Raw genomic sequence first — 16,754 nt, 5'->3', positions numbered from 1 at the left:
AGGAGGAGTATAGAGTATTGTCCGTTAGCTTTGGCTGTAAGTAGGTCATTGACAATTTTGGTCAGGGCTGTCTCAGAGGAATGTTGGGGACGGAAACCAGATTATAGATTGTCAAAGAGCAAGTTAGATGAGAGGTGGGAGGAAAGTTCAGCGTGGACAATATTTAAAAAATATGTGGATGAGTTGGATCAGTTTTTGCCATTCAGGAGTCTGTGGATGACCCTCCTTATAATTTTTTCCTAGCTTTTCACTTTTTGCAAAGCCTTTATGAGTGTAGAAGTAGAATCACAGATCAAAAGGTGAATAGGCAAAAAAAACAATACAAAACAGCTCACAGTTATCTCTTCTAGCACTACTAAAATTACCAATCTTTATTGCAAAAAGTATCTGTCAGGATCCTGTCAGCATCGGCAACTGCCACGGCTGAGCAGGGTGACTTACCCACACTGCGGGAGAGCACGGGGCCCAATACGGTAGTGAAGGTTTAAGCAGATAGGACGATCATGTGACTGCAGGGGGCGGGGTTTAGCATCCTACTACTGCAGATGATGTAAATACCTACTGCAGGAATACTGTAGTAGAGGAGAGGAAAACGCAGGTCAGACAAGCAGAGGTCATACACGAGAGGGCGGTGTGGTACCAAAGGGACGAGCAGAGAATAGTCAAGTCACAAGCAGAGAGTCAAACACGAGAGAGCGGTGCGGTACAAGAGGGACAGAGACAGAACCGGACCAAAACCAAACAAGCAACAAGTTATCAGGCACAAGGCACACGTATACAAGAGGTCTGTGACGACTCCTGGAGTGGACCCTCTGGGTCGTGACACCAACCCTCCCAGGGCGAGCTGACCTAGTGAAGACCACCCCCTATACAGGGAGTGTCAGGGGCAAGCCCCAGGGGGTGAGGCACCACGACTGCTGGCACCAGGCGGCCGGCTCACAGGAGAGACGAGTGGGTGAGAGTGTCTGCAGGAACGTGTAAAGTGTGGACACAGGAACACGTGGTATACAGAGACTTCGTTCGTCCGGGTGTGAGTGAAGCAGGAAGCGTGCAAGGAGCACGTCAGAGCACTGAGTCAGGCAGCAGGTGTGCCAGGAGGTGTAACAGAGTAAGAGACTGAGTACAGGATCAGAGTGTGTGCCCGGAAGCACAACTGAGTATAAGACAGAGCACGGAATCAGAGTGTGTGCCAGGAGGCACGACTGAGTATAAGACAGAGTACAGGGTAAGAGCGTGTGCCAGGAGGCACAACCGAGCATGAGACGGAGTACAGTGTCAGAGCATGTGCCAGGAGGCACAACCGAGTACGAGACAGAACACAGGGTCAGAGCGTGTGCCAGGAGGCACAACCAAGTACAAAGCAGAGTGCAGATTCAGAGCGTGTGCCAAGAGGCACAACAGAGTGCAAGGCAGAGGACCTGAGTACAGCGCACAGCCAGGCAGGGACACGGCAGACCAAGCCAGGAGCACAACAATAATCAGGCACCTCCCCTAGGGGGAGGTCGTCTGATATAGCACATGACTACTACTGGTTCCGGGTCAGGACCTAGCCAGAAAGCACATGACCACTACAGGTTCCGGGTCAGGTCCTCCATTACCATAGAGAGGACCGAGCCCTATACAGCACTGACAGGAGCGCGCAAGCGCAAACGTGACATGTAGGAGGAGGCCCGGGGACGAGAGCTGCGCGTGCGCACCCTACGGGACCCCCGGAGTGACCGCAGCTCCGGAAGAGATGACGTCGGGACCGAGGTCCCGCCCCCAGGTGAGCACGGCGTGACAGTACCCCCCCCTTTACGCCCCCTCTTTCTAAAACTGGAGAGGAACTTAGACAAAATCTGGGGTGCGTGGATATTCTCCCTGGGTTCCCATGACCTCTCCTCGGGGCCAAAACCCTTCCAATCGACCAGGAACATGGTTCTCCCTCTTACCTTCTTCATGGCCAAAATGTCATTCACCTCAAACTCATCCCCCAAGCCAACAGGCTGGGGTGTGTGGCCTGGAGAAGGATGAAATCGGTTAAGAACCACAGGTTTTAGGAGAGACACATGGAAGGAATTGGGAATACGGAGTGAAGGAGGCAGCTTCAATTTGTAAGCAACATCATTAATCCGCCTGAGGACCTCAAAAGGACCAATGTAACGGGGACCCAGTTTGTAAGATGGTACCTTAAGGCGGACGTATTTGGTGGAGAGCCACACCTTGTCACCAGGGAGAAATGGAGGAACGTCCAGGCGCCTCTTGTCAGCGTGTAATTTCATTCTGTCCCGTGCTTTCTCGAGAGCGGTTTTGGTCTCCTGCCATACCCTGGAGAACTCCACAGACTGAGAATCGGCAGCAGGTACCCCCGAGACAGGAAGTACCGGTAGAGGCACATTGAGATGCTGTCCAAAGACGATGAAGAAAGGAGACTTGGTAGACGATTCACTGGAGTGATTATTGTAGGCGAACTCAGCCCAAGGAAGTAGACCGACCCAGTCATTCTGATGAGCATTAGAAAAATGCCGCAGATAGGATGTAAGGATCTGGTTGGTACGTTCCACCTGCCCATTGGTTTGGGGGTGATAGGGGGAAGAGAAATCCAATGACACTTTCATGAGTCCGCATAGAGCTCTCCAGAACCGGGAGGTGAATTGGACCCCTCTATCCGACACGATGTGCTGGGGGAAGCCGTGAATCCTGAAGATATGGGAAATGAAGATCTTCGCCAAGTCAGGAGCAGAGGGTAGTCCGGGAAGAGGAATGAAGTGAGCCATCTTTGAAAATCGGTCTACAACCACCAAGACCACAGTACAACCGGAAGAACAAGGCAGATCAGTAATGAAATCCATGGCTATGTGCTGCCATGGAGCCGACGGAATGGGAAGCGGGAACAGAAGACCGGAGGGTGGTTGTCTGGGTATCTTGTTCTGGGCACAGGACGGGCAAGATGCTACAAAGTCTTTAACATCCTGAGAGAGTGAAGGCCACCAATAATGGCGAGAGATTAAGTCCAAAGTCTTTTTGACACCAATGTGGCCGGCAATCTTGGACGAATGTCCCCAATTTAGCACTCGTTTTCGGTTATTCTCAGCCACAAAGGTTCTTCCCGGAGGTAACGTGGTTAACTTGACAGGAGCCACAGTAATTACTTTGGATAAATCAATGATATGAGAGGGTTCTTCCTCTGCATCAGACGACAGGAATGATCTTGACAACGCATCCGCTCTAACGTTCTTATCGCCGGGCCGAAAATGTAGCTCAAAGTCAAAGCGGGCGAAGAATAGGGACCACCTGGCTTGCCGAGGATTGAGCCTCTGTGTGGACTGGATGTACGCCAGGTTCTTATGGTCTGTGAAGATCTTGAATGGATGTATGGCACCCTCCAGTAAGTACCTCCACTCCTCCAAGGCCAACTTAATGGCCAATAGCTCTTTGTCGCCAATGGAGTAGTTCTGCTCAGTGGAGGAAAATACTTTAGAAAAGAAGCCACAGGTGACAAAACGTCCAGAAGAGGATTTCTGCAGAAGGACTGCGCCAGCCCCAGTAGAGGATGCGTCTACCTCGAGAGTGAAAGGTCTACTAACCTCAGGTCGGTGAAGCGCCGGAGCAGCGGCGAAGGCTTGTTTCAACGACTGGAAGGCCTCTTCAGCCTCAGAGGGCCAAGCCTTTGGGTTAGCTCCCTTGCAGATAAGGGACGAGATGGGGCGAACCAACGAGGAAAAATGAGGAACGAACTGTCGGTAGTAGTTCGCAAAACCAAGGAAGCGTTGGATTGCCTTCACCCCATGGGGCTGTGGCCAATCGAGGACGGCGGACACTTTTGCCGGATCCATGCATAGACCTGATTCTGAGATAATGTACCCCAAGAATGACAGGGACGTTTGCTTGAAGGCACATTTCTCGAGCTTGGCATAAAGGCAGTTCTCCCTCAGGCGCTGGAGGACTTGACGCACGTTCTTTCTGTGGGCGGAGAGGTCTGGAGAAAAAACGAGGATGTCATCCAGATAGACTACCACGCAGGAGTACAGCATATCCCGGAAGACGTCATTCACGAACTCCTGGAAAACCGCTGGGGCATTGCAGAGGCCGAAGGGCATGACCAAGTACTCGTAGTGACCGTCTCTGGTGTTAAAGGCGGTCTTCCACTCATCCCCGGAACGAATGCGGATCAAGTTGTAGGCCCCACGAAGATCCAGTTTGGTGAAAATTCGAGCTCCTCTAAGTCGGTCAAAGAGCTCCGGGATCAATGGCAATGGGTACTTGTTCTTGACCGTGATATTGTTCAGGCCTCGGTAGTCTATGCAAGGACGGAGGGAGCCGTCCTTCTTTTTTACAAAGAAAAATCCCGCTCCCGCGGGCGAGGAGGACTTACGGATGAAACCTCTAGCAAGGTTCTCCTGGATATAGTCAGACATAGCTTGGGTCTCAGCAGGGGATAGCGGGTATATCCTACCCCTGGGTGGCGTAGAACCAGGAATGAGGTCAATCGGACAGTCATATGGCCGATGGGGGGGCAGAGTCTCGGCCTCCTTCTTGTCGAAAACATCTGCAAAGGACCAGTAAGCCGACGGCAGACCTGTAGGTGCCGGGGATGGGCCGGCAGAGTTCATCAGACGGACGGGCAACAGGCACTTCTCCTGACAGAACGGTCCCCACCGGAGTATCTCGCCCGACCGCCAGTCCAGGGTTGGCTCATGAGTCCGTAGCCTAGGGAGGCCTAGAAGAAGTGCGTGAGACATGGTGGACAAGACGAGGAAGGAGATCTTCTCCAGGTGCAGGGCTCCGATCTGCAGCTCGATCTCTTCGGTGGCCTGGGTAACGGACTCCAGCACGGACGTACCATTGACCGAAACAATCGACCGAGGAGTCTCCAGGGATCTGACAGGAATCCGGTATTTTTTAACCGCCTCGAGTGTGATAAAATTCCCCTCCGCGCCAGAATCCAGGAAAGCCTCCTCAGAATAACGCTTGGCACCGAGATTCAATAATACGGACACGAGCAGGGGAGGAGAGGAATCACGTACACCTAGGGAGGCCTCTCCTATCAACCCTAGGCGGAGAAGTTTCCCGGCTTCTTGGAGCAGGAACGGAGGAGGGGAGAGGAGCTCCTCTCTCTGGCTAATTCACGGGCACGTTCCTGAAACCGCAGGTCGATGCGTGTCGCCAGTGAGATCAGATCCTCTAAAGAGGTGGGAGTATCCCGACCTGCCAGTACGTCTTTGATCCGACTGGACAGGCCACGCCAAAAGATCCCTACGAGAGCCTCGTTGTTCCAACCGAGTTCGGAGGCCAAGGTACGAAAACGGATGGCATACTGTCCTACCGGTAGCGTACCCTGATGGAGGTTAAAGAGGGACTCGGTGATAGAGGCCAGCCGACCCGGCTCATCGAACACCTTGCGGAAGGTGTCCAAAAAGGTGGAAAGCCGAGAGACGAGTGGGTCATTGCGCTCCCAGAGGGGGTTCACCCATGCTAATGCCTCCCCCTCTAAGTGTGAAACAATAAAGGCAATTTGGGTGCGCTCAGTGGGATAGTGCTGCGGCAAAAGCTCAAAATGTAACCGGCATTGGTTCAGAAATCCTCGACAAAACTTAGGGTCCCCGCTATATCGGGGTGGCTTGCCGAGGCGCGGTATCGGGTGCGGGGCCGAGGACTGGGCAGAAACGGATTGTATGGCCGACAAACGAGACTCCATGGATTTCAAAAAGACCATAATCCTGGTCTGACTCTCCCGTAGGCACACCAGTTCCTTTTGGATGGAGGTGGTGGCACCAGCGGGGTCCATGGCCTGATTATACTGTGACGACTCCTGGAGTGGACCCTCTGGGTCGTGACACCAACCCTCCCAGGGCGAGCTGACCTAGTGAAGACCACCCCCTATACAGGGAGTGTCAGGGGCAAGCCCCAGGGGGTGAGGCACCACGACTGCTGGCACCAGGCGGCCGGCTCACAGGAGACACGAGTGGGTGAGAGTGTCTGCAGGAACGTGTAAAGTGTGGACACGGGAACATGTGGTATACAGAGACTTCGTTCGTCCGGGTGTGAGTGAAGCAGGAAGCGTGCAAGGAGCACGTCAGAGCACTGAGTCAGGCAGCAGGTGTGCCAGGAGGTGTAACAGAGTAAGAGACTGAGTACAGGATCAGAGTGTGTGCCCGGAGGCACAACTGAGTATAAGACAGAGCACGGAATCAGAGTGTGTGCCAGGAGGCACGACTGAGTATAAGACAGAGTACAGGGTAAGAGCGTGTGTCAGGAGGCACAACCGAGTATGAGACGGAGTACAGTGTCAGAGCATGTGCCAGGAGGCACAACCGAGTACGAGACAGAACACAGGGTCAGAGCGTGTGCCAGGAGGCACAACCAAATACAAAGCAGAGTGCAGATTCAGAGCGTGTGCCAAGAGGCACAACAGAGTGCAAGGCAGAGGACCTGAGTACAGCGCACAGCCAGGCAGGGACACGGCAGACCAAGCCAGGAGCACAACAATAATCAGGCACCTCCCCTAGGGGGAGGTCGTCTGATATAGCACATGACTACTACTGGTTCCGGGTCAGGACCTAGCCAGAAAGCACATGACCACTACAGGTTCCGGGTCAGGTCCTCCATTACCATAGAGAGGACCGAGCCCTATACAGCACTGACAGGAGCGCGCAAGCGCAAACGTGACATGTAGGAGGAGGCCCGGGGACGAGAGCTGCGCGTGCGCACCCTACGGGACCCCCGGAGTGACCGCAGCTCCGGAAGAGATGACGTCGGGACCGAGGTCCCGCCCCCAGGTGAGCACGGCGTGACAAGGTCAACTAACTCAGCCGAGGGCAGGAGTATAACTGAGACCGGACCTAGGTCCAGAGAGCATTAAATAGCCGTCCTCTGCCAGAGAGAGGCAGAAACAAATAATCCCCTGTCTGACCAGGACGGGCCAAAGCGAAACCCCATCCTGGATCATGACAGTATCTAAACACAAAAAACAATATTAAGATATAAAACCACACTGCATCATACCTTAAAAAAATGAACACCAAAGGGAAGTGCCTATTCCTACGCTGGGGTTATATTGGCTTATATTATGGCTTTTGAATCCATCTTTAATGGGGTTATCTAACCCTTTTTGGTCATGAATTGCATGACCTGGTGCAATTTTTGTTTTATATCCTAATATCTTAATATTGTTTTTTTGTGTTTGGATATTTTTTGTAATAAAGATTGGTAATTTTAGCAGTGCTAGATGAGTGTAGAAGTACATCAACTACACTTTCAAAATATTTACGTCAAATTGTTCTGGATTCAATTAGCTATCAATACAGTTTAACGTGGTTATTGTTACATGATGGTGGTATGTAAAAGTATAAAAAAAAGTGTTGAAAATTATTTTTTGATTCAATTACTCATCCATAGAGTGTTACGTGCTCTGGGATACATTTCGGTGGCGTTATAACCCTCCAAAAAATGTTGAAAAAGTTATCTGTATTCAATAACTCATCCATATACTATTACGTGCTCTGGGGTACATTGCGGTGGTATCTAACCATCAAAAAAAATGGTCAAAAACTTATCGTTATTATATTGCTCATCCATACAGTATTACGTGTTCTGGGTACATTTCGTTGGTATTTAATACACATAAAACATTGGAAAATTATTCTTCTTTGAATTACTTATCCATACAGTATTAAGTGCTCTGTAGTACATTTCGGTGGTATATAACAGTACGAAAAAGCAGTGAGAAACTTGTCTGGATTCACTTACTCATCCATTCAGTTTTATGCGTTTTCTTTTACATTTCAGCATTATATAAAACTCTAAAAAAATTGAACTTTTTTATTGATTCAATTACTGATCCACACAGTATTATGTGCTTTCTGTTAGATTTCGGTGTTATATAAAAATAAAAAAACATTGAAAACATGTTTATGGATTCAATGATTCATCTGTACACTGTAACACAGTTCTTGTTACATTTCGCTGGTATATTAAACTGTAAAAAAAACTTTCAAAACTTTTCATGGATTAAATGATTCATCCATAGACTGTAACGTGCTTCGTTACATTTCGCTGATATATTAAACTCTTAAAATACATTCAAAAACATTTTTTGGATTCAATTAGTCATCCATATTACATGTTTTCTGTTACATTTCGGTGGTATATTAAACACTAAAAAAAACCTTCAAATTTTTTTATGGATTCAATTATTCATCTATACACTGTAACAAATTTTTGTTACATGTCGCTAGCATGTTAAACACTAAAAAAACTTTAAAAACTTTTTACGGCTTCAATGATTCATCCATACACTGTAATGCAGTTCTTGTTACATTTTGCTGGTATATTAAACTCTAAAAAACCTTCCAAAACTTTTATGGATTCAATGATTCATCCACATACTGTAGCGCGGTTTTTGTTACATTTCGGTGGTACATTAAACGCTAAAAAACCTTACAAAACTTTATATGGATTCAATGATTCATCCATACAATCTAATATGCTTTGTGTACAATTATGGCAGGTTAAAATGTTTAAAAACTGATTGGCCTTGTACAGGTTACAAAATATTTTTGATTAAAAAAATGACTTGTCATATAAACTGTAGAACCTGCTTTGTGTGAAATTTCATTGGTTTTAAATAAAAAAACAAAATTGGCCTGCTACAGGTGTACACTTTCTAAATATTTTAATGAGGCCAATGACTTGTTCCCTTCAAGGGTGTATAGATGACCCTGCTTGTAATTTTTGGCAGGCTTTGCACTGTGTAGAATTTTTATGAGTGGAGCAGTACCATAACTATACTTTGCTCACAATATTTGAATGAGGTACTACAGTTGGTGCCTGCGAGGTTGTATGGATGACCCTGCTTGTAATTTTTGGAAGGCTTTGCACTTAGAGCATAGTTTTTATGAGTCTAAGAGTACCACTACATGATAATTTAAACAGAATGTGTATGTGATCCTCCATTATGTCTTATACAGGGTGTATTCTGAGTCACTCTTACATCACATTCTTGGCAGATCTTGCTTCCTTCGTAAATTACATTGAAATTTTCAATTTTTTACTAAAATTTCAATTTTGGCTGACAGATTATCATTTAAAAAAATCCTTTTCAAATTTTGCCTTATATAAAAAGTCATTATACAGGAAATAATGTTTCTTAACATTTCTTTTCATGTAAAGTCCAATTTTTTGTCAATTTTGAATGTTTTATTGTGATTTTGAATGTTTTATTGTCAGTCCTTAAAGTGGAGTAAAGGTGTGACACATTTGTTCTCATCAGTGATCTGGAGATCAGAGATGCTTCCAGGGGTCTTCCCCATGCGGTTCTGCTTTTATTCAGAACTTTTTCACATCCATTTCAACATTTTCACTTCCCTCCAGACCTCTTTGTCTTTGTAGGGTCTGCCAGAAAAATGCTCAGATTGACTTCCATTATACTTGTTACTCGAAACGAGCATTAGCAATTGCTTGGTTCAAGTAACAAGCATCTGAGCGTATTAATGCTCACTCATCTCTAGTGCTAAATGCATACATTTATAGAACCCCATACAAAAGATTCCAGAACTACAAAGATATATGTGCAACAACGGTAGCTTAGTAATAAATCAATATATATGAATGATGTTTGACATCAAACCAGGCACAGAAGACTCACAGGCAAGGAAGATAGAGTATACTGTATAATAATTATATGGGGGCATACATGAGGGAGTATGATCCATAAAGTGGAGAAAATAAGTATTTGATACATTGCCGATTTTGCAAGTTTTCCGACCTACAAAGATTGGAGAGGTTTCCCTTTTATCGCAGGTACACTTCAACTGTGAGAGACGGAATCTAAAAATAAAAAACAGAAAATCACATTGTATGATTTTTAATAATTAAATTGCACATTGTCGTATGAAATAAGTATTTCATCATCTGCCAACCAGCAAGAATTCACAGACTTGTTAGTTTTTCAAGAAGCCTTCCTACTCTGCATTAATTGTACCTGTTTGAACTCATTACCTGTATAGAAGACAATAGTCCACATACTCAATCATTCACACTCCTACATCTCCACTATGGCCATGACCAAAGAGCTGTCTAAGGACACCAGGGACAAAATTGTAGACCTGCACAAGCCTGGGATGGGCTACAGGACAATAGGCAAGCAGCTTAGTGAGAAGGCAACAACTGCTGGCACAATTTTTAGAAAATGGAAGAAACGCAAGATTACTGTCAATCTTCCTAAACAAACACAAAAGTTCAAATTGCCCACTTTACCTCCATGAAAAAAATAAACATAATAAAAATAGAATAAATACACATGTCTGAGCTATCAGAATATAAAAATAATTAATCCAAACCATTAACACAATAAACACAAAAAATATCAAATTGGCAAAATTGTGGAGGGTTTTGGTAGCTGTAACAGTTGCTGTAAGAAATGTATCAATGGTATCAATAAAAACATTGTCTCACCTCACAAAGTAAAATAAGCTATCAGACAGCTCACAGAGCTGTGGAGTCGGAGTTGGAATCCGGTATAAAATGGACCAACTCCGACTCCTAAGATAAATAATAAATTGGGTACAGTAGTTCAGTGCAGGATGTGCTGTATATGTGTTCATAAGAATTTGGGTAAGTTATGAAATATCCTATAAATGTCTGTTCTATTCCTGATCTAATGATCTCGGCTTTTAGTTGAGATGAATCTGTGCTGGACTTTATGTACATGCTCAGTAGTGACCTGTGCGGTGGAGTTGTGGAGTCAAAAGTCAGGGAAACTGAGGAGTCGGAGTCGGTGGTTTGGCTTACTGACTCCACAGCCCTGAGCTCTATCGACCAAAAAATAAAAAATGGAGACACAATCAAAATAATTTTTTTTTTTACAAATTTCTGATTTTATTTTGCACCACATTATACTGATGAAGAAACAATTCACAAAAAACAATGTCAGAATTGCGGTGGGTTTTTTAAACAGTTTAACTGCAAATGGATTTTTTTCCCATTTTCCACTATAGTATGTAGTAAAATGAATGGTGTCACTCAAATGTACAACTTGGCCATCCAAGAACAAACCTTCATAGGTCTATGTGGACACAAAAATAAAATGTATGGCTCTTGGAATAAGAGGAAGAAATAAACAAAAATGTAAATACCTGGAACTGGCCATGTTGGGAAGAAACAAACCTACAAATGGTGTATGCCTTTATGGATTATTTTTGCACACATCATGAGTGGCTCATCTTCATCAGTAACATGTGGATGCTGGACCATAGTGTAAGGCTAAGGCTGTGTGCACACGCTGCGGATTCCGCTGCGGATTAATCCGCACGGATTTTGCAAAAACCGCAGATAATCCGCAGGTCCAAAGACCTGCGGATTATCTGCGGTTTTGCCTGCGGTTTGGTCCTGCGGATTCACTATCTCCACAATGGTGGAGATAGGAACCCGCAGCGGTTTCCGCAGAAAGAATTGACATGCAATTCTTTCTGCGGATTCAAAACCGCAGCAAATCCGCGCGTTTTTTTCCGCAGCGTCGGCACAGCGTTTTTTGTTTTTCCATTCAAATGAATGGTACTGTACACCGCAGCTAAAACTGCTGCGTGTCCGCAGCGGCCAAAACCGCTGCGGAAACGCAGCGGAATCCGCAGCGTGTGCACACAGCCTAAGTGTGCACATAGCAGAAAATTTCTGCTGGAAAACCTGACTCCCTTCCCTGAAACCGTGCGTTTTTACCACGATTTTTGCGTGGTTTTTATGCGTTTTTTTTCATGCGTTTTCTAAACGCATGGAAATAATCAGAAACGCGGAAAAATCTGCGAAATTAATGAGCATGCTGCGTTTTTTACCGCGATGCGGTTTTTTCACGGTAAAAAACACATCAATGTGCACAAAAAGTGGAAAATATATAGAAATGAATGGGAAGCTTATTTTTCGCGTTTTTCCTGCGGATTTTTTGGCAAATCTGCGGGAAAAGCCGTGAAAAAAACGCTGTGTGTGAACACAGCCTAATTGTGCACACAAATGGTGATTAGTGTGGCCGGCACTGTAGTGTGTTGTGTGCATACCTGTATGTGCAGACTGTGTTTATGTTGCCAGTGTACATGTATGCTTATATGCCTATATGATGTGTGTGTATGTCTGGGTGTTTGTAGGACGTGAGGATAGGATCCTAAGGAAAGACACAGAAAATAAAATCAATGAAAACTCCTTTAATTTTTTTTTTTTTCAGTAAATCTACAGAAATATTTATTACAAACAATATTATTCATTATTCTATTTGCAGATAAATAATGGAGAAGGTAGTGTAGAACTTAAAAAGTCGCAACTCTTGGAAGCTGTCAGCAATGAAAATGAGCTACTTGGACATTACATTTATGCAAATGTAACAGTCTTTTCAGCAGGTATATATTTTTGAACACTCATTTTGCTTTATGGTTAAAATATTTTGTCTATTATTTTATTTAATTGCAATTTTTATTAAAAAATAAGTCTCCTGCTAACTGGAGAACCTTGTGCATTACTTGAACAGCTCTTGATTTCAATGTGAATATTTTATTCTTTACTTTACCTGTTGTAGCGCTGTGTAAAAATTGAACACTTGCTGCCAAGTTCCCCTGCTGGTCTGAACATAACATCCTCCGCTCATCTTATTTTCAGGGGTTCTATGACCGAAAAGATTGGTTCACAAAAGATAAACCTCTTGATTAGAGGTGTAGCTAGGGGTTATGTGCAAAGGAGCCAAACCATCTGAGTTGGCCCCTAAACTGGTAACCATGTTTACAACTACCGGTGGGGCACCTTAATTGTGGGTACAGGGGAACTTTAACAGTTGACCATGCTGCTACTGAAAATAAATCACTAAACAAAGCCCAACACCAATATTACCGTCATACAGTGACCACAGAGTAGCAGATACCAGTTGTACAATACTGTTATAGATAGCAACTTAAGGTGATGTTCTTTCTGATGGAGTCATTCATTTTTCCCATCTTTTCCATCTGGCCCAGACCGACATGACAACGTCTTCCAACCACAACTCATCTGCAGAGTTTACAACGAAGACACATTTGACATCTCACATTTCCAACAGCATCCCCAACCTCCACAAACTCCTCATTCAAGTGACCCCAATGCTAAGCCTTCTGATGTAGTATTTGTCCCTGTTACTGGACCTGCTCTGTGGCATGGAAACAGTGCTCGTCATGGTGCCCCACATAATATTGCCCATCACTGTGCCCAGTGGCGGATTATAATGAGGTCAATTTGGGCAGTTGCCCCGGGCCCAGTGGGGTTAAGGGGCCCACAGCCCAGGCCAGTAAATTGCCCCATTATAATCCGCCACCGCGCAGGGCCGGATTATAGGCAGGGCAGGCGGGGCTTCAGCCCCGGGGCCCCAACCACAAGAGCTTCTAAGGGGGCCCCCACCACATTCCTGCTGGCTGCTGCAATGGCACTCCATCTTCTCCCCACCTAAAAGTGAGTGACCGTGGGGGCGGCATTATGTGCTCTGCTACCAGCAGCATCTACAAGTAGCGTGAACACTGATGCTGCTGGTAGTGTGCAAAGGCTTGTGATGAGCTCACAGGAGGTAAGGTGTCAGGGCCCCCGATCATGTGACCCCTGTCTCCTCCCCTCCTGTGACCTCATCACAGGTCCTGTGCGCACAGCACTGAGAGCAGCCATGTATGTGGAGTGCGGCTCTGGAGGCTCCATTATTCTCTATGTGGAGTGCGGCTCTGCGGGTGGAGGTCGGTGCTGGAGGCTCCATTATTCTCTATGTGGAGTGCGGCTCTGCGGGTGGAGGTAGGTGCTGGAGGCCCCATTATTCTCTATGTGGAGTGCGGCTCTGCGGGTGGAGGTCGGTGCTGGAGGCTCCATTATTCTCTATGTGGAGTGCGGCTCTGTGGGTGGAGGTAGGTGCTGGAGGCCCCATTATTCTCTATGTGGAGTGCGGCTCTGCGGGTGGAGGTCGGTGCTGGAGGCTCCATTATTCTCTATGTGGAGTGCGGCTCTGCGGGTGGAGGTCGGTGCTGGAGGCTCCATTATTCTCTATGTGGTGTGCGGCTCTGCGGGTGGAGGTCGGTGCCGGAGGCTCCATTATTCTCTATGTGGAGTGCGGCTCTGCGGGTGGAGGTCGGTGCTGGAGGCTCCATTATTCTCTATGTGGAGTGCGGCTCTGCGGGTGGAGGTAGGTGCTGGAGGCCCCATTATTCTCTATGTGGAGTGCGGCTCTGCGGGTGGAGGTCGGTGCTGGAGGCTCCATTATTCTCTATGTGGAGTGCGGCTCTGCGGGTGGAGGTCGGTGCTGGAGGCTCCATTATTCTCTATGTGGAGTGCGGCTCTGCGGGTGGAGGTCGGTGCTGGAGGCTCCATTATTCTCTATGTGGTGTGCGGCTCTGCGGGTGGAGGTCGGTGCCGGAGGCTCCATTATTCTCTATGTGGAGTGCGGCTCTGCGGGTGGAGGTCGGTGCTGGAGGCTCCATTATTCTCTATGTGGAGTGCGGCTCTGCGGGTGGAGGTCGGTGCTGGAGGCTCCATTATTCTCTATGTGGAGTGTGGCTCTGCGGGTGGAGGTCGGTGCCGGAGGCTCCATTATTCTCTATGTGGAGTGCGGCTCTGCGGGTGGAGGTCGGTGCTGGAGGCTCCATTATTCTCTATGTGGAGTGTGGCTCTGCATGTGGAGGTCGGTGCTGGAGGCTCCATTATTCTCTATGTGGAGTGCGGCTCTGCGGGTGGAGGTCGGTGCTGGAGGCTCCATTATTCTCTATGTGGAGTGAGGCTCTGCGGGTGGAGGTCGGTGCTGGAGGCTCCATTATTCTCTATGTGGAGTGTGGCTCTGCGGGTGGAGGTCGGTGCTGGAGGCTCCATTATTCTCTATGTGGAGTGCGGCTCTGCGGGTGGTGGTCGGTGCTGGAGGCCCCATTATTCTCTATGTGGAGTGTGGCTCTGCGGGTGGAGGTCGGTGCCGGAGGCTCCATTATTCTCTATGTGGAGTGTGGCTCTGCGGGTGGAGGTCGGTGCTGGAGGCTCCATTATTCTCTATGTGGAGTGTGGCTCTGCGGGTGGAGGTCGGTGCTGGAGGCTCCATTATTCTCTATGTGGAGTGCGGCTCTGCGGGTGGAGGTCGGTGCTGGAGGCTCCATTATTCTCTATGTGGAGTGCGGCTCTGCGGGTGGAGGTCGGTGCTGGTGGCTCCATTATTCTCTATGTGGAGTGTGGCTCTGCGGGTGGAGGTCGGTGCTGGAGGCTCCATTATTCTCTATGTGGAGTGAGGCTCTGCGGGTGGAGGTCGGTGCTGGAGGCTCCATTATTCTCTATGTGGAGTGTGGCTCTGCGGGTGGAGGTCGGTGCCGGAGGCTCCATTATTCTCTATGTGGAGTGTGGCTCTGCGGGTGGAGGTCGGTGCTGGAGGCTCCATTATTCTCTATGTGGAGTGCGGCTCTGCGGGTGGAGGTCGGTGCTGGAGGCTCCATTATTCTCTATGTGGAGTGCGGCTCTGCGGGTGGAGGTCAGTGCTGGAGGCTCCATTATTCTCTATGTGGAGTGCGGCTCTGCGGGTGGAGGTCGGTGCTGGAGGCTCCATTATTCTCTGTGGAGTGAGGCTCTGCGGGTGGAGGTCGGTTCCGGAGGCTCCATTATTCTCTATGTGGAGTGCGGCTCTGCGGGTGGAGGTCGGTGCCGGAGGCTCCATTATTCTCTATGTGGAGTGCGGCTCTGCGGGTGGAGGTCGGTGCTGGAGGCTCCATTATTCTCTATGTGGAGTGCGGCTCTGCGGGTGGAGGTCGGTGCTGGAGGCCCCATTATTCTCTATGTGGAGTGCGGCTCTGCGGGTGGAGGTCGGTGCTGGAGGCCCCATTTTTCTCTATGTGGAGTGTGGCTCTGAGGGTGGAGGTCAGTGCTGGAGGCTCCATTATTCTCTATGTGGAGTGCGGCTCTGCGGGTGGAGGTCGGTGCTGGAGGCTCCATTATTCTCTATGTGGAGTGCGGCTCTGTGGGTGGAGGTCGGTGCTGGAGGCCCCATTATTCTCTATGTGGAGTGCGGCTCTGCGGGTGGAGGTCGGTGCTGGAGGCCCCATTATTCTCTATGTGGAGTGTGGCTCTGCGGGTGGAGGTCAGTGCTGGAGGCTCCATTATTCTCTATGTAGAGTGGGGCTCTGCGGGTGGAGGTCGGTGCTGGAGGCCCCATTATTCTCTATGTAGAGTGTGGCTCTACGATTCGTGACCCCCGTCACGTGACGAGGGGGGCCCACAGAGTCTGAACTGCCCCGGGCCCTGGCTACCCTTAATCCACCCCTGACTGTGCCCCTTACAAAGTAAAATGCCTCCTGTTTTGCATTTCGATTTTAAAATTGTAAAATACCCTGTGCAACAACTTCCTTAGAAAAGTGTCCACAGTTTGCTTCCTAGAAAATAATAATGAACCATAATATATATTTATATATACACATATACACATGATGGATACCGCCATAATTTTATCAGCCTGTAGAATAGTTAGCTTGTCAATTATACTGCACAGTAAAATCTATAAAAAAAAATCAAATTAAAAAGTAATATATAATTTTTTAAAATTTATTTATAGATTTGTTAATTAGTCTTCCCCAAAATATCATTAAAACGTGATCAAAAATTCATATTTAAGAAAATAAGTGACAATAACTACAGCTTGTCCCGCAAAGAAACAAACCCACACACAACTTTATCTACAGAAAAATAAAAAAGTTATCGGTACCAAAGCATGGTGACCTGAAGAATTACATGTTTTTTTAAACTCATTTTTTACAGAGAAAAAG

At 47.4% G+C, this 16,754-nt stretch overlaps 1 protein-coding gene across 2 annotated transcripts in view; it reads left to right on the top strand.

Moving 5' to 3' along the window:
• The window catches only part of LOC141100922 (venom factor-like), a 481,958-nt gene that overhangs the window by 143,327 nt on the left and 321,877 nt on the right, over positions 1–16,754 (top strand). For both annotated transcript variants that reach the window (XM_073589703.1, XM_073589701.1), the window contains exon 9: positions 12,245–12,362. In XM_073589703.1, coding sequence (XP_073445804.1) covers positions 12,245–12,362 — 118 coding nt within the window. The remainder of the gene's footprint in view (positions 1–12,244; positions 12,363–16,754) is intronic.

The sequence above is a fragment of the Dendrobates tinctorius genome, unplaced genomic scaffold (genome assembly GCF_039654945.1).
Source record: "Dendrobates tinctorius isolate UK_male_01 unplaced genomic scaffold, ASM3965494v1 ptg000011l, whole genome shotgun sequence".
Taxonomy (NCBI): domain Eukaryota; kingdom Metazoa; phylum Chordata; class Amphibia; order Anura; family Dendrobatidae; genus Dendrobates; species Dendrobates tinctorius.
The sequence above is the reverse complement of the archived record's forward strand: the minus strand, read 5'-3'. Positions and strand labels throughout refer to the sequence as shown.